The sequence below is a fragment of the Cygnus atratus genome, chromosome 5, assembly GCF_013377495.2.
Source record: "Cygnus atratus isolate AKBS03 ecotype Queensland, Australia chromosome 5, CAtr_DNAZoo_HiC_assembly, whole genome shotgun sequence".
In the NCBI taxonomy this organism is placed as follows: domain Eukaryota; kingdom Metazoa; phylum Chordata; class Aves; order Anseriformes; family Anatidae; genus Cygnus; species Cygnus atratus.
Genome location: NC_066366.1, coordinates 57,340,982 through 57,359,964, shown reverse-complemented (window position 1 = coordinate 57,359,964; position 18,983 = coordinate 57,340,982). Strand labels below are relative to the sequence as shown.

General features: G+C 38.1%; 1 protein-coding gene across 1 annotated transcript in view; it reads left to right on the top strand.

Moving 5' to 3' along the window:
- NUDT14 (nudix hydrolase 14) overlaps positions 1-18,983 on the top strand; it is a 60,091-nt gene that overhangs the window by 9,421 nt on the left and 31,687 nt on the right. Inside the window, exon 2 of the mRNA XM_035551402.2 lies at positions 18,792-18,835. Within this exon, the coding sequence (XP_035407295.1) occupies positions 18,792-18,835 (44 nt within the window). The remainder of the gene's footprint in view (positions 1-18,791; positions 18,836-18,983) is intronic.

The following is an 18,983-nucleotide window of genomic DNA, read 5'->3' as shown; positions in this document are numbered from 1 at the left end:
ATATAGCTCTCACGTAACATATGTCTGATCCTGCCACCGTTAAAAGAGAGTTGTGCTGGGTGATCTTGTGAGGTCCTTTCAGCCTTACGTTCTTCTAATTCTTTACAATGATTGCGTGCTTCTGGGAAATTACACATAACTGTTGGTGTTCCCGAGAATGTTGCTTCTGTGCTTCGTGAACTTCTTTGTTTTCAGGTCTTGCTAGATCCTTTTACTATATTTATGATACAATTATCTCGGAAAGCTACACTTCTTGTGGGTTTACTGATGGGATTCTCTGTCAGTTCACAAAATTTCTCCAGTGTTTTTTGTTCTGTTTTTGATCTTCATTTCTAAGCAAACCTCATTGAAAAAAAGCAGATCTCACATTAGCACTCTTAGTGTGTTACTTTAGCAGGAGGAGATGCAAAGAGCATGATTGGCGATGTCCATCTGACAAAGCATTGATAAGATCTGTTCTCAGAGATAAAGGACATTATTCCATTATACATTCTCATTTGTAAAAGGAAATCAGAGCTTGCTAAAATGAAGTTAGAAACACAAACTGTGAGAGTCACCAACTGTAAAACATAAAGCTCGATGTAAGGACAAGAGGTGACTGAGCTGTAATGGAAATGCCCACCATCTGTCTTCCCTGACCTCAAATCTCTCCCAAGTGCTGCCTCTGTCCTGGAGAAGAGGGTACATATATCTGGCCTCCTTCAGACCCAGTTTCTGCCTAGCCCTGTGTACTGTAACCGTACCTCTAGTTTTTAAGATGGGCAACTGTAACTGGAATGTGGGCTGATTAGGGCTGTCCTGTGCCCTAATACCAGGCACTGTGTTCTGACCGCAGCGGTATCATCCAGGTACAGCAGCTGCACTACCAGAAGAGTGCTGCAGTTCTTGGGCCCAGAAGTTTCCCAAAGTCAGTAATCAGCAAAAAATGTATTTCAAGTGGCCACAATAAGGAAATGAAATGTTGTTTGCACAACAAAACATAGATCAAAAAGAGTATGCCCTACTGATTCTGACTGGCTTAAGTACTATCTTAATAGTTCTGTTTTCTGTAAAACTAATTTCTACATTTGCATGATGCTATAACCAAAGAACTGAACCATCTGTTACAGGCCATTCCCATTTTTAAAGAAAGGTTAAAGATTATCTGCAGTTGGCTTGCATAGTTCTTTGGTTTAAATCATAAGTTTTAAACTGTTCCAGCATTGCTGTCATTATGAAGGTTTCCAAAATAAAGTATTAAAACGCAGAACTGTATATAAATCACCAATCAACTCAGTTAATCGCTAATTAATTCAATTAATTGAATGCGAGTTGTATATGGCTTTTACGCAACAGGTACATTTCTCTGTATCCAGTGCTCCCTTCAGAATAGGTGACCAGTTAGGAGATGTTTTGGAGTTCTTCAATTTTTCTGTTTATTATTACTTTTTTTTTTTTTTTATGGGAAGATGGGGAGGGGATGGCCACTGCTATAGGAATCCCATCTCGGTGGAGTCTTTCTCAATTGAGAGGTAAAAGTGAAATTAAGAAAATAGCAAAACCTGGAGCTAGTTGCATCTGTCACTTTGAACTAATATTTGGGGGGTGGGGAGAAAGGAGAGGATGAAAAGCCCTGAAGATCTTTGTGAGGAGGGTCTGTGAGAAAGTCTTAGGAGAAAAATCTAAAGATTGTTACTAAGCCTTGGCTTCTATTAGCCCCCTGCTGCTGTTCTTCATCAAGTTATTTTAATGGCTTTCAAAGCAAGTGAGTGGAAAATGGTTTCTCTGGAACTTTAAGGAGACTGAACTGAAAACTGTCATTGCTTTATAAGTAAAACACATCAAAGATTGATGGAAGAATTGCTTGTTAAACACATTGTAGTTTTTAATTAAAAAAATGGGAGATATCATAAAAGAGACATCAAATCATCATAACTACCTAAAGGTGAAAGTTTAATGGCTTGTCATCTGCTCAGGATCCTATGTTAAGTATCTCTTTCATAGCTTTTGTGACCCTCTGTGTGTGTGCATGTGTACAAGATTGGTTTATTTTATTTTTTTTTGAAGAGTTTTTTTTCCTTGTATGCAGGAAAAGCACACTGTAAAAATGAAAGTGGAGGTTACTATGCTTTCTAATTTTATTTTGCCTGCGTATATGGATGACTTCTGATATTTGTAATAGTGTTTCAAATCCTTATGTCTGTCTTAAATAGTTTTTTTTTCTTCGTGCTGTAATATATTTTCTATAAAATACATTTTTTTTTGTTGTGTTCAGTTGATGACAAATACATTTGTGTATCACATAGGAATTGCAAGAGCATCTCTTCTGGAGTCCAGTCCTCTCACTTTCTTCTCCTTTCCCCACCTTCTTTTCCTTAGTCCTCCCAGACAATAAATGGTGTGGATTTTAGAGTTGTGTAGATTTTCTTCCATAAGACGGGTAAAAAAAATGAGTGTGCATAGAAAACAACGTAAAACACAGCATTACCACTAAGACTTTGAGCTCTATACTTTCAAGCCAAAACCTTGTTCTGATATGTCATGCTGCTTATGATCAAGGTGCATATTTAGTAAGCAAAACAAACAATTGTTTTCAAAGACTAAAGGAGCTCCTCAGCAAGCTGATAAAGCACACAGTGCATTATTTACTAGTCCATCTTAAAATTTCAGAAATGTTCAATGTTGTTGTTTCGGTTTCATGAGTTCTTTCTGGAGTTAAACAGCTACATCTACACATAATTGGGACCCTAGATCTGATTTATAATGAAGAAAATTGTTTTTCCCAAGAGCTTACTACATGATTATTGCAATTACTTGATTTTCTGAATGATAGCATAGAAATGGTACGTATCATCAAAAAAATTAACTTTGCGTGAGTTTGTAAGATTTTCATGATGTACCAGATCATTTTAAATTAGAAATAGGAATATTGATTATGCAATTAACTGCATAGAATTCGATCACTTGATGTTATTATTTTAATGATTCTTCTCAATTAATTTTGTCATTTTAGCTGGTATTTTAGTTAGCCATAATAGTTACTGTTATTTGTGTACTTGGAGTGGTTATAACATTCTGTTTTGCTGCATAAAAAGGTTCTAGACTATAAAAGGCTCCAGGCTATGAAAGACCAGGTATAGAAATCCTTGGTATGTGTTTTTACAAACTTTTGAAATTCTGACCTTGTTGAATACAACGTTGGTTTTGGTCCTTATATTGGGGAGGCCAGGTCTTTACTAGCATTGTTTCTGCTTGATCCTAATTTAGGCAAAGTCCAAAGCAATTTGACTAATGTTGTTTTTATGTAGAAAGTAAGGTAATTGCAGCTGGAGCAACTTGGTGCTTTATGACCAGAAATTACACATTTTGACAAACTGAGTTGGAAGTCAGGATGTGGAAAATACAGGGGGATAAATTTGTATGTCGAGTATAACATTGTGATAGTAAATTTTATTTAGCATGTGGACCTATATAGTTCTTGTATATGTTCTTTTCTTGAGTTGTTGAAGTATGGCTGCAGGCTTCATTCAGTCTTGCTTTGGCTTTTGGACATGTCTTTGTTTCTGTTTGGTCAATTATGCTTGGTGACCTTGAAGCAGCAGCATTGGAAGAGAAGCTGGCTGGCAAGTTTTGCAGCAGGTTTATCTTAGAATTTCACATGTATGTCTGTGCTTAGCACCGCCTTCAGCACTGCAGTGTTTCTGGCACTTTAAAACCTTGAGCACAGGTGCAGTTTCTGTAGGTATTTTTTAGCAGAAAAGCATTTCGGCAGTGCTTTAAGGAACTGAGTGATGCCTCCAAATTGAATTTTTCAGCTTTTAAATGGCTGTGACTTAAGAAAAGGAAGTGGATACCAGCATGTTTTGCCTGCAAGGCTTGTGTTGCTCTTTGAAATGACATTTCATAGTGCTGCAATGTGTATGGCCTGAAGTTCGATAGGTAACTCATTCCACTTGTACCACTCAGTCAAGTTAAAGAAGAATGTGGGAGCACTGGCCTCCTGTGCCGTGAAAGCAGTCAGTGATCATCAGTGAAGAGCTGACTGCTGTAGTACTGTACAGGATAGTTCCTCCAACTTTGACACCTGCTTGTTTCTGTAAGCCACCTTTTCTGCCTCGCTGAGGGTGGGTGGTTGACCTGTCAGTGTGGAGAACCCTGTTTCTTTTAATCTCCTTATTTTCTGCTTGATCTGTCAAGAATCACTGGAACACATGAGCTTCCCTAGAGCCTTATGGTGCCCTCCACAGAGAAAGATTAATTTGTAAAAGTAATAATATAGATGTCCAGATTTAAGTGTAAAAGTTATGCTCAGGGGGGAGTAGAGATTTAATCATGTGCAGCATCGGAAAACACAGCAATCAGTGAAATTTTTTCCCTAAACAGAAAAACATGGAATTCTTGCTTTTGAAGCATTTCTCAAAATATAAATAAATAAAAAAAAAATAAAACAAAAACACAACGAGTGAATGCCATTTGGTGGTATATCTTCCCTCCCCTCTGCCTGTACATTTGTTACAGCCCTTGTGATAGAGGAGTGGGATGACAAACCATGCCTCACAGTTGTGCCTTGGGGAGAGGGTGAAAGGGAAAAGAAGCAACTTCTTGCTGCAGTGCAAGTTTTGTATATTTATTATTTTTTTAGTCATAAGAATGTGTCTTGCTCTTGCAGTGGAAGATTTGTAATTGTAGTATTTGTGGAAGGTAATTCTTCATTGTCAGTCCAGACCTGCTGAATCTGGGGAGCAGATTTATGAACTTCATTCTTTGTCTAAGATTTTAGTCAGTTCTGTGTATGCTGGGTTCCTGCTATTCCATGTTTGCGATAAGGTCTTAGAGCTTATGGTGACCTGGTATTCTGTTGAAGGAGCCAGCAGAACCAGTAATAAATAGATTAAAAAAGCTTACAGTGCTCAGTACTACCGAGGCGACATGCTAAAGAACCTGTAGACCTTTTCTACAAAAACACTTGCGATAAGTGGTAACCTTGAGTTCCTGTGAGACTTCAGTGGGTAGGAGGCGTCCTTTCCTACTTCTGCTTCACCATGGAGACACCACGGTGCTGCACCTGGCTTTCTTCCCAACTCTGTTGAAACTTAGGATCTCCCGAGCGCTGCTTGCTAACCTTGGTTAATCTTGTTAATGCTGGTTCTTTGTTGGCGTGTACCAGATTGGTGTGTGATGCAAGGTGTACAGTTCATTGAGCTATATTGTTCCTGCATTGACTTGACTTCTGCATCAGAAATATGTTGTCCTTCGTAAGTTATAAATAAATGAATAGATTTGTTAATTATATTTTAAAATCATATTTATGTGATCTACGTTATTGCTTTACAGATGCATTTGCAAAACCAAGTAACTGAATTTATGCATGATGGATTGTTTTCTGTGTGTATTTTTTTTTTTAATCCAGTTTTAATGATACAAGAGTCTAATATATACACAGGCTTTTTCTTGTCAGTGTTCTGCTTCAGGTGACATAGTTGGTAGGTTTTGTTTGGTTTTGAAATTAGAATGGCATTCATCTAGTGCATGGCTTTTAATGCAGCTTTATTATCTCTCTGGGAATGGAGTGGTCCGGCACGCGGTAGGAGAGGGCTCGGTTCGTTTTCTGCTGGCCCTTTGTCAACCAGAGAAGATTTTAATCAGACCGCGTGTAAGTTGCAGTGGAATTTGTTAGAATGACTAAAGAGGTAATGAGAAATATTAGACGATGGTGGTGATTAACGTTTGGCTGGAATACCAGTGGCAACTTACACTGTGGTTTTATGGTGTTGTCAGTGTTGTTTTCCTGAGTGGCACAGCAAAATTAATGATGAAAGGACAGTTTCTCTCCTTCCTCTTTTGGATGAGGGTCATGACCTAGGGTAGCAAAGAAGAAGAAATTATGCTTGTAGGCGTAGTGGTTGCCTTGGGACTGATGATTTTAAGATTCATTTTCTCCTTCTACTGACTATACTCATGTTTGCCTCTCTGTGCTGTGCCTGAAGAGAGATGTTGAGAGCCCTAAATCCTGGCCAAGTCAATGGGGCAAATGTCTCCTTTTGAGTTAGGGATTCTAAATTAGCTTGTTTTCAGCAGTCCCAAATCCTTCAGGATGGCTATTCCTGCAATTCTCCATTCCCCTCTTTACAGGTATGTGATTTGGACCAAAGCAGTGCTTGTCCACCATGTATTTTTAGAAGAGTCCTCTTCCTCAGGGGTAGAAAGAATATTTTGAGTAGTGAGCGCACAAAATGAGTAGAGGAAAGAGTACAAGAGTGCGAAGTGAGATTTCTTATCTACTGTGGGGTGTTAGACTATACAGACTTGCAGTGGGTACTGTATGTGGAATCTCACTCTATCCTAAACGATCACTACAGACATAACAGGCCCAGGTGTGGTAGGCCGAGAGCAGGCTTACGTGGTAGCTCAGGGGCCAAAAGAAGTCAGCTGCCAATGGACCAGAAAAGATGAAAACAGATTTCCCTGAGACATTTTCATTCTTTCAATCTATATAAATTTTTAAAACAAAGGTTTTAATAAAGATGTTTCAGCATTCAGGGATTCAAGTGTTTGCCTGAAATGGCTCAAGTAAAATCTTTAAATTCAGATCTTGTCTTTCTGAAGAGTGCCTTAAATTGGAGGTTGTTCAGTGCTACAAGGTGCTTTCTTAAGTTTCCTCTTCTGGAGATGTTCAGGAAATACTAGAAATTGGAGAAGGGTTTTGAATGCGTCTCTTGCTCCCCACATTTGTTTCTTTGTTAGAGAACTACAAAGGCCGTGTGTGTGTTTGTTCCTGACTCAATGAATATGTAACGATTTATACAAATCAGGAAATCCCTACAAAAGTAAATGAAACGCGGAATACCTAAGAGTTCTCTGCACCCTCTGTTTGGGTATTTCCCTGGCTTTTAGTCTCTGAGCTGGAGCCAGCAGATGTGCCTCCCGTAGCACCAGAGTGCCATTAGCATCTGACTGTTCGTGCTGATGAGCTGAATTTTGTACGTTTTTGAGTAGAAATGCTGTTCTGAATCCAGAAAGATGTTAAGTTTTGATGAAACTTAACTTTATCCTTTTGTGGTTTAAAAAAGGGTGGGAGGGTGCATTTTGATTATTTTCAATTTCAAAACTGTCTAGCTGAAAATCTGAAGTATGCTATTCTCCTCAATACTGAATTCATTTTGAAAAATTGGGTCTGTGTTTCTCAGCCTTTTATGTTGTTCAAGAAATTTTATTTTTAATTTCCTTTAATGTTCACTGAATATGTGAAGTGTACAATAAACTAATCAAATACTCTGTGCTGTTTCTGCACAGGGATGTGCATTTAATGATGGAAACACTTTTGCTTGTCCCGATAAGAATCGAGGAGACAAAGTGTTAAAAATTTCTGATCGTGTTGTACCCAGGACAATTGTCTCAATTGCTTCTAACATCTGATTCTCTTCTAAGTTACATGTCTTAATCTCATTGAACTTCATGAAGTCTAATATGGCCTTAATTATTTGGTAGATCAGGACTGCAGAATGTGAGAGATGAAATTGTGGTTATGCTGGTTCCCTCTTGTGTGGCGCATACCTTTATGCAGGGGCAGCATGACTGGCGATGGAGAAACTTTTTTGTGTTGAAGTGCTTTAACCAGCTTACATCTTCAGTGTGGCTCAGTGTGTGGTTGCAGAAGTGTTTGTGATGTTTGCATGCAGGAGACCATGCAGGAAGCAGGGAAAGGGAGGGTGATGCTATTTTGTTGGAAGTGCTGACCTAGGTCATACTGGGCAAAAGAGATCTTAGAGGTTTAAATTTCCTGAGATTTTCCTTTTGTCTCTTTGATAGTGATTTTGAAAAAAAAAAAAAAAAAAGGGGGGGCAAAAAAAAAATCAGGCAACTATTGCAAATTGTGTGATTTATTTATTTTTTAACGATAACATAAAAATACAGGGAAAAGATTCTAAAGATATTAGTTAAATGACATTTACTGTGTAGATTTTCTACAAGTATGGGTATCACTGGCTGTGTGAGATGTGTATTAAGTTTGTTTCAGAATACAGTGCTTATTTACAGGAAAATACTTTGCTGCCACATCAGCTGAATACAAAAATTGCAAATGATATCACTTTCATGTTTGGGATGCTATTTCTTAACTATGCTCAGTCAAAGTTTCAGATTTCATGCTTTACTATAGCTTTGTGAAAAAGTAGTGTCAGTAATTTTGTAAATGTGGAAGGTGTATAGTCCATTTATCCCTGCAAAATAAAAAAAAGCGTTACAGACTTCTAATTCAATGATATCTTAGGAATTTAGGTAAAACTCAGAGCATTTGAATACTTGCTGTAAATGTAATGTTCAAAATATTTTAATAGCTTGTTTTGAAAAATCTACCTATTAGCTATTGGTTCCTTTCAACAGAATTTATTGGAATCAACTTGGTACTAGAAAAAGCCCCATCTGTATCTCAAGTTATAACCTTAAATTATATGCTGACCTGGCAGTAAAATGATGTTAGTGAGAAAAGTCATAAATTTGACCTTCGTGCGTATTGTGTTTCCTAATGCAAGCACCATATCCTTACTCTTTGTAGTGTAGGTTTCAGTATACTGAAAATACACTACAGCTACTACATATTTGACTTCTAATAAAGCACATTCGATATGTATATGCAATAGCTCTTAGTAATAATGGATAATAAAAATGGGAAAAAAACAACCAAGGACAGAAAGGGGATTTAACTTAATTTAGTGTATTCATATATGCTTAATTCTCCTGTTTTATAAATTTCATTCAAAGGTAAGTGATCTTACTGATAGCTGAATGCCAAACTAGACTGCAACAACTCCATTGTTGAAAAGTACACACAAAAAACAAACTGTGACCTGAAAAGTAAACTTCCAGAGGATTATATGAGAAAGTTTACTTACACATAAGTATCTTAGCTGTAATTGTTCTGGCAGTTGATGTACATAAAATGAACAAAGTGGCTTGGCCCAGTATTGCATTAACAGTTGAATAAATTAGTGTGTTCTCCATTGTTTATTTTACCTCCTAAAGTGTGAAAAAATTGCACCTTTGAACAGTAAACTCTATTGCCATAACCATCTGTTTGCAGTTTCATTACAAACTCCTACCAGAATAACCCTCACTTTGAAGAGAAAATTGATATGGGTTGTAAAAATTATAGTCTATGACCTTATTAGGTATCCCTGGTGTGGTCTCCACTGGTGTGTATTATGATTTCTTCAAGAAGTAACTTTGTCTTCCAGCTAATTTCAGATAAGAAGTCAAGTCCATGCTTCAAAGAGTTTGCTGTCGCACAGAGCTGAGCACCTTTATCTCTCGTTCAGGATCCTTAGGTGTAAAACAAATGTAGTAGATACTACAGCAACTTTGCCCTTCCCTGCCCAGAAATGCTGTGTCAGCTGGAGCTGGCACGCTGTTCTTTAGTGAGTAGCTCAGTTTGTCCCTGTGAATTTTGCTAGACTTAGTCTTACTTACAAAATTGTTAATATTGTCAATTAAAGCCAATTAGCAGCAGTAGTTTTAGTACTTTAGACAAAACATTGATTTTTAATGTAATTGAAAAGTCATCAGTTTGTATATTTTTGGATGCACATTCCACAAAGGCACTAAAACCAGTCATTTCTAACTGAAATATTTGAATAGTGGTTAAGTTAAAAATTGCAAAGCACCATTATTAGTAATCGTGATGCTTTTAAAATAAACATTCCGGATAGTTTAGTAATGAAATCTTGCAGGCTTTGTTTAAAAAACAAACACCTCCCGCTTTCCTCTTGAGCTTAAACAGTGGCTTGTTTAAAAAACAGTAAAATTCCATAACACTTAAACTCTTTTGAAGTAGGTCTTCAACATCAGCAAGTAATTCTGCAAATTGCTTTTGAAGATGAGGCTTCATTTACTCCAGCATGTGCAGTCTGATTGAGTGGATTAATGGGTGTGGCTGAAATTGTAATTTAGGCTTTTTTTGTGTGCATGTGTCTTTCTCTCAAAAAACGCCTTATCAGATGCATCTCAATATTCTTGCAATAATTTTGAGTAGACCCACGAGTACTCTTTTTAATAGTCGTTGGTGAAAATTTGGTGTGTGTATAATGGCATTACATTCATGCTAGCTACTTTCTTTTTTTTCCCCATCAGTTTTTATTTTTTTGAGAGTGTATTTTTTTCAGATCACTTTCCAGAACCAGCTTGCTCTGTATGGTTACACAAATGCTAGAGGTAGGGTAGGGATAGAGCAGTTCAAGTTATGCAGCTGGGGTAGAAAAAGGGGCAGCCTGGGTTTAGATTGACTTTACAGTGTTACGGGACAGCACCTTTGGACAGAGTTTAACAGAAACACTTCATATTTCAGTGAGTAGTTATGTAATACGATAGCCAAGTGTAAGGCAGTTCAGTAATACTGACGTGTTCCTTCGAAAGGAAGAGAAAAAGGGCCAGGCACTCAACTCATGCAAATCGGAATGATTTTATTGATTACTTTTTTTTTGAGTTGTATGTTTTTATGCCATTTGAGAATGCTTCTGTTCATTTTAAAAGATATATGATACTTTCTGTAAAATTTGTAATTATATAAAGAGAAGAAAAGAGAAGACAGCTACCTCCCTGCTTCTCACAAATCAAACCATTGAAATAGACAAAAAAAAAAAAAAAAAACACAACCACAATTGTGATGTCATTACTTCAAACAGATTTTATGTGCAAAGTAGCTTGTTGGGGATGATCGTTTCTATACGAAAAAGTTGAATATAAATTGTCCTTGAATATTTGAATGTCCATTTGCATTCTTTTTTGTGGATGAAAAAGATATTTTGATACAGCAGGGAAGCTCTCTAGCTCCTATAAACAAAAAGAGATGCTAAACACCACCCTAATTTACTAATCTAACAAAACAATGGGGAGCAATTAAACTTCTAAAGCATATGGAATGGCTGTTTCATTTTATCCTTAATTGGAAAACTGCACAAGTCCAAACATGTTTTAGCTGTCTTTCCCTGTATTTCTGTTCCTCATACAGGTTTCACAATATTATGTTGACGATTTTTGCTTTATTGCTTTAAAATAATCTGAAACTATGGAGGTACATGAATTTTTTGGCATCTAAACTGGTGGTTTTCCTTATTTATTTGTTTATTTAGACAACTTCATTGTGTTTGGCAGTGTTGAAAATACTACACAAATATTCAGGCAGTGCAAGGTAATTTGATCACTAGCTGTCTGATATGAAAGTGAAAAGCGTAACGTATTCAGTCCTGAGTTTGGCTTGGCCTGGAAGTACAGCTCATGTTGGCACGTCACTGTGGACACTGAAAACATCATGTATTGATTATATATAGCAAAGAATTATAGCATTAATATTTCACCTGGCAAGAAATGGTATACACGAGGTTATAAATCCTCATATGTTTTCACTAAAAATTGCTACAGATATGACATCAGATTCTATTAAAGTGAAAAAAGAAATGTAACAGGGAAATTTCAACTGATAGGGGTGCTTCTTCTGCATTGAGGGAAGAAAGAAAGGAAAGGTTCATTTCCAAAAGGGTGAGGGTTTAAGTGGCAGCATCCAGCATCTCCTGTCTTGCTAGGTTTACCGCAGGGTAAGTCCACTCTGTGTAGCCCAAGAACTGTGGCTGATAGAGAAGCAGCAGTTAATGCACATCTTCAGGACATATTTTACCATTGTAGGAACAAACATTTTATAAACCAAGATGTACTGAATTACTGAGTTGCTGTAACTGCAAATTTACCTCTGGGCGGTTGTTACTGATCATAAAAAGGTGAATTTGACTGAAAAGCATTAAGCTAAGACCACTTAAGAAAATGAAGGTAACAAGAGGCTGCAGGAACTGGCCGAGTTGGTGCAGATTTTTGTCTGTCTTCAGGAGTCAGTTATTTAATAAAATGAAGAGTTTGCTGTTCTCTTGCCATGCGGTTCTGGGCAACGAGGAGATACCTCAGCAAGAGAATGTGTAGTAAGTTTCCAGATAGAGGTTACGCCATGTGCTCTGGTACTAAACTGTATGGATGAATTTACGGAAGATTGGTTGAGTATGGGAAAGTGTGCAATAGAAAACAAATCTTACAAATGCATTTCATGAAAAAATACTCTTATACTTCTAAGATTTTTTTTTTTTCATGAGAACAGAAGAAAGCAAAATTTGATTGTTCCTGTAGGGAGTTTTATTGCTTTGTTACATGTAAATGATTAAACAGGGAATGCACACTTGCTTGGCACTGCTGACTCTGGTTTAAGACCGTTATTTGCCAAATAATTCTCTCTCTTTTTTTTTTTTTAACCTGTAATGCTATTATTCTATTGCTTGAAGAATGGTCATAATCCCTTTGCATTGAGGGCATTAACTGCTTTTGTGTCTTAGAACTGTGAAAACAGAAGACTAAATGGAGCAGTGAGGATAGAGTTATTTTTATGCTATAATTGCATCAACTTCAGGAGTTCAATTTTCTTCACAAGCATGGAACATTTATGTCATGGATAACCGCTTTAAACCCAGCCCAACTGGTAGAGGCTAGGGGATCATTACTGTTGTTTCTCATTTTAACCCTCATAACCTGTGCATGTAGCTTATCTATACCATAATGTATTTGCCTTTCTTCCTTAACTGCCTCTGTTTGTTTACACCAACTTTGTCTGGGCTCTAACTGAATTGTAAGATCATTGAAAAGGAACTGTTCCCACTAAGTATTTTTAATGCCCATCACAATGGGTCGCCAAATGTCTCGTTGTCTCTCCTGTTATGTAAACAATAAGAAGTTAATCATTGTCATGGACAGTTTTTTTTTTTTTTTTTTTGTCTTTGAGTGGCATATGTGAAGCTAGTTTGCTTATTTTGGACATATGTCCCCAACATTTAAGTTACCTGCTTTCTTAGCCTGTTACCAGCCTCCTCAGAAGTCTGTAATGTAAGGTAAGAACCCCTTTTACTGAGGTGGCTTTGGTGCAGCTGTACAGTTCTTGGAAACTTTGGCTGCTGTCTGTCCGAGCAGCGCTTTTCTGTGGATTAACATAGGAGATGCTGCTGGCCAATGTTTTCAATTCAGCAGCTGTTTAAATTGTCATACTTTAAATAATACAAATTAAAAAGGAGCTTTATGTAGAGTCTGAACAGATAGATATCTTTACTGCTTAGGTCATGTATGATATGTTCAGAGCTCCTTACGAGAAGGTTTTCTGTCATTTAAGTTGGTGCAATTCTAATGTAAGGTTTGGTTTTTTGAATGGTTTGAACTCCCAACAATCACTACAGGAAATATGTTACTGTAAACCTTCATGATGAGGATTTGCTTTAGATAACCTCATTTTAACTGTTGTGTAATGATTATTACCTAATGTTAAAGAAACATTTAAAGAGTTTTTTTTTAGTGTTGTTGCACCTACAATGCTAGCATGTTTTCAATTTATACTTGAGAATAAAACTTTACATTTCCTAGCTTAGGTTTTATTAAACCTTAAATTAGGATGTTTTAAAATGTATATATAATGCAGTTTGTACCACAGGTTCCTCAGAAGGAACCAGTTCAGTGCCCAGGTAGGCCTTAGCCTTTCTCCTCGGGTATCCAGCTATGACAGAATCTTCTGTATTATGGGAAATACTGACCAATTGTTTCATACTCACCATCACCATGTCATTCATGATTTTACAGGCTTCTGCCATGCCAGCCCTTAGTGTGGCCCTCTGCATAGGCTACATTAAGCTGTGTGGTATGGCCTGCTGCGTCACTACCTCTTTCTCTTCCTCACCATCCCAAAACTCAGTAGCACTGGAAAGGTCCTGGTCCTGTTACTTGTAACTGCACCACCACACCACTAATTCACTTGTGTTATTTGTGATCAGATCCCCTCCTTTGGGAGGAGCAGAATGATCGTTGGGTGAAGTCCTACATCTGTCCCTCCAAAATCATGTTGAAGTGCTTACTCCCTCCATTTGAAGAAGTCACATCTACACAGAAACCCACTTTGGGGGGCCCTGCAGGGCTCTACACAATGGCAGAGACCACAGCCAAACTGCAGGGGTTTTGCTTTTTGTTTGTTTGTTTGTTTTTGACAGCTGGGGATGGTATCAGTGTAATGCTGAGCGTTGCCACATGTGGAGACACATTTTCCAAAAGCATGAGCTGGTTCAGGAGCATATCAGGTAGCAGAACATGTGTTGGTACTGCCCACAGGGATGAGAAGGAGGAAGGCATTCCAGCTGCCCCCAAACTACTCTTGGTAGTCTTTATTGGCTAGACTGGGCTAAGTCGTAAAGGAGTTTCTCTAGTAAGCAAAGGTTATCTTTTGCACAGGTTATCTTTTGCACAGGTAACCTGACAGCAATGGGACCACATCATTCAGACATTATATTGCATAAGGTATTAGAGGAAAGCAGAGGACAGCTATATCCCTGGTGCAGTGAGTCTTAATGGCATTTTATCCAGACACAGAGAGAGTGTAGGTGGGAAAAAGAATGGTATTCTGATCAGAGGCTGCAGACAGGTCCAATTTATCTGTCACAGATGGTGTGAACAGGCTGCTGCCTGTAAGTATGGCAATGAGCAGGTGCAGGAAGGGTCTTAGGAAATGGTTTCACGGATAGAGGAAGGACAGAGAATGTGGAGATCAGGTATGGGTGGCATCATAAACAGCGCCTTGCTGGTAGGAGCCGCATCTGCGGAACTTGTATCCACTGTCAGCACTTGTCTAGCAAAGAGCTCTGTGCAGTGCGTGGTTGTCCTGCAATGACGTGAACGGAAAGGGATCGAGTTCGCTCTGTGTGGACTGGGAAGCTTGTAGTATGCTGCTGTAATTCTAAGTTGTCAATGCCATTATCAAGTCAGTCTTACAGACAAAATGAGCAGGACTTGTGACATGCTATTGCATGCTCAAGTAGTGTATAGAATTGGCTATTTGTGCTTGCTTTTCTGGGAGGGGGAGAAGGAGGGAGGGACTCTTTAATTTGGATGCCTTTTGGAGGCATTGTCTTCTGACGACCTTCAACTGCCTTCTATCAAAGGTCTGAAAGAGTGGTCTGGGGAAGCATTGCTCTATGCGTCCTCTATTCTTAAATTTTCCTTTCGCTGTTAAAGGCAACATGGACATCTCGCCTGACCTGATACGGCTTTCTTACGCAATTTGTGCTTATGTAAGTAATCTGTCTTCTGAGTAACATGAACCGAAGCTGTCTTACATGCTGCCTCCCCTGGAATACAGCTTTATTAATTTACACATACTATATGCACTAGTTCATCATTGCAACATGACAGAATCTGATCATTGAGCACAGAAGTAGAGTGTAATTACTTTGTAATTAAAGATTTACCAAATCAATTGTGTTATATACTGTATATGCTGTGAAGAGTATCAAAACTGCTATTTCAAAGAGATAAAAACTAATATAGTGTTGAGATATCTCCCTTTAATAGAGACGTTTCATATTTGAAGGACAGTTGTTTAAGTCAGTTTTAAATGTAAAGTGTTAAGTGTCAGTGTTAAGATCTCACAGCAATCTCTTATGCTTACTTCTCACACTTCAATGAGAGATGCTCTGATTATTCCTTAATAGACATCGGAGAACGGACTACTTAATATAAATATATATGTATTAAAATGAAGAACATTAAGTGTTTGAGAGAGCCTTTATATTTCACAAAGATGCTTCTGGTTTTTGGGAGTGATGTTGATAACTGATACCTTTTAATTCTTTGCTACTGTCTGTAATTGTGGTGATAAGAGAATATTGTCAAAGGCAGAAGACAGGATATACAGAATGGGACGGTTAAATTTAACAGGTAGTCATGGCTACTTGACTTTTAAAGGCATGAATCTTGATGAGTTCTGCAATTAATATTTTTGTCTTAAGGATAAGATATTACGTACAGCTTTACATGGTTGGAAACTGGTTAGAATTAATGTTCTGTAAAGTATGTAAAGCAGCATAAGAACCATTGGTAACTGTTTACATGCTATTAATAATTAGCAACCTTCATACTAGTCTGTTAGGAAAGAACCATGCATTGGGTACAATAGAAACTCAACTCCATACGGTTGGGTTCAAATTACATTTGACTTGGACAATAGGGCATGAATGGTGCTCATTTGAGTTTCTGCCATTGTAAACAATGAGATGTTGGAATGTTTCATTTGTTTATTGATTTATTTATTTGGACAGGTGCAGGTTGATCATATGAAATAAATTCGTATTCAAATATAGACAGACAAGACCTTAACAACATTGTCCAGTCTGAGTATATGATCATAACCAGCATCTTGAATGGACAGATTAAAATTAATTTAACCTGTGGCTGGTTTTGAATTTGGGTCTTAAACTAATCAAATTATGTTCTAGAGAAAGTGCTTATATGCTGTCCAGCCGCTTGGAAAATAGAAAAAGTGAACCATTTGTCGATTTTTATTTTTTAAGGTACTAAGTTTCTTCTTTTACTTTCTGTTAAAAAATTATTTGCACGTCTGTGTGGTAGATTCTGTTAATGTTAATGGGGCTCACCCATGAGAAGAGGGCATTCAAATCTGATGGATCCCATCTGGTTGAGGCTCATTCTCCAGGGTGTAATTTTCCTCAGCTATTTGAAACCCTTTCATAAGTGCTCCAAAGCAATCAGGTTCCATAATTTGCAAAATGATGGCAGGAGGAAAAAGTCAGGAGGATCACACCATGGGAATCAGTATCACAGGACTAATAGCCTAAATCAATTCTAGGATATCTGTGGTGCAGGCATTTCTGCCTTCTCCATAGCTGGACACCCACATTTCTCTCAAGCTGACACTACAAAGGGAGAATGGGTGGGAGCACATCTTACTGTTTGCGATAGTGGAAGGTTGAAGCTGGAGAACCAATATGAAGGTACATGCAGAAGACATTATCACTAGTCCACAGTTTCCAGGTTGCTCATGGCAAACAACAAACCGCATAGCAATCTGCAAGCAAGAGAAAATCCCACACGTTAATGTTGTACAGGTAGTAATAAATCTACAAAAGGATTGAGCAGACCTTATGAATTTAATACATTAAACTGTATTGCCACACAGCATTGCTCTGTGCTATTGAGTGTTGCATCTATGTGTTGTCATAGTCCTTTCATAGTTCCTCTGTCTCTCACCAGGTGGAACAGATTGGATGTACACTCAGCTTGATGACCAAGGGTTTTAATATTTCCGTTCACACAGAATTTGCTGCCTTTATTTCTCTTTCAACATTATGTTATGTTTAAACAATGACATGGCTTCTCTTCTGATGCGTGCATTTGATTCCTGTCAGTGCTACAGAAGTTATGCACAGGCACCAATGGAAGAGTAGACTAGAGTTTCTCTTGAGGTGGACAACTGTTTATAATTAGAGCTGTGGGAATGAAGGCAAACGCTGCTAGCAAGCAAACAGTCACTCTTCGAAAAAGCTCGGTAAACTCATAAAGCTCAGGAGCTTAATCTCTGAACCAGAGTGCTTGTTATCTAATCCCCACCAGCTGTTGTGTACTTGGTAGCCATGACATCTGTAATAGAGCTGAAGGGCCTGTCAATAATGGTTGGCACCTTTACCCACCAACTGAACCTGATTCTTCTTTCATTGCTTGCATTTACCTGCTTTAAATCATTAACCAGTTGCTCAGGGTTTGACCATTCGTTTAAGCATACTTCATAATAGAGAGCTTGTGCTGCTCTTCACATTAGGCATGTTTTAGGTTTGTAGGTCTTCAGCTGGTCTGTTATTTGCCTTGCTAATACAAGAAAGGTGTCAACTGTCAACCAAAAGAATTTCCTCAGGTTGTATGCTGAGTCTTAAAACTGATGGAGGAGGGAAATACATCGAGCTGTTCTTCATCTGAAAAATATTTCCACGTATCTAATAGATAGGGTACAGAATTACATACTATATAGCGGCCTTCCAGTACCTAAAGGGGGCCTACAGGAAAGCTGGGCAGGGACTCTTTGTCAGGGAGGGGAGTGATAGGACGCGGAGTAATGGTTTTAAACTAAAAGACAGTAGGTTTAGATTAGATATCAGGAAGAAATTCTTTACTCTGAGGGTGTTGAGGCACTGGCACAGGCTGCCCAGTGAAGGGCCGGTGTTCAAGGCCAGGCTTGGATGGGGCTTTCGGCAACCTGGTCTGTGGAAGGTGTCCTGGCCCATAGCAGGGGGTTGGAACTGGATCTTCTTCAAGGTCCCTTCCAACCCAAACCACTCTGTGATTCTATGCATGTCTCTGTTACCTGGTGTGTATGAACTGATGAAAGTGGTTACAGAACATAGAATATATATGCAATTGTGTGTGTGTACTGTTGAAAAGTGGTTGTTTTCAGGGGTTTATTTCAGCCGTGTTACCTGTGGTACCTGTCATTTATTAATATAGCGGAGGACAAGATGACTTGCGAGTAGTAAACAGTGACACAGTAGAGGAGGTAAATGCTGAGTTGTCCTGCAAATATAAGTCCACTTCTGCACATGTACCATGGACAAACTTAGATCTGTGGGTTATTTTACTGGTTGAAAGTTAGCTGTATATAGCTTCCTAGCACCTGAATGAGTAGATTGGGGTTTGGAGTTGACACTGTGGCCAGAATTGGGCCCAAAGACTACCTCAGTCGTTCATTAGCTGTCAGCCTAATACTGTGGACTAAAGCTTCAGAAATCCTTAAGATAGTTCTCAGCATCTTTAATACTTACTGTCAAAATCCAGAATAATGACATCGTAAGTAAAACCAGCACTACTGAGTGTTCAAAAAATACCTTCTAAAATTTTGTTCAATTTCATTATAGTCAGTTTTCATTTGGAATTAATTTTACTGATGCATTTATATATTTTTTCCACAGAATGGCACTAAGAAGTTCTGGGACTTTATGAGGACACATGACAGGTAACAGATGGAATCACATTATTTCCTTTTGTCTTTATGTTGTATTTCATACTCTTCTGCTGGTCAAATCTTAGTATATTGAGTCTCTTGTTTTTCCTCCAACTTCCTCTTCAATTCTTACTTCTTGCATAATGCAGATACTTCTTCA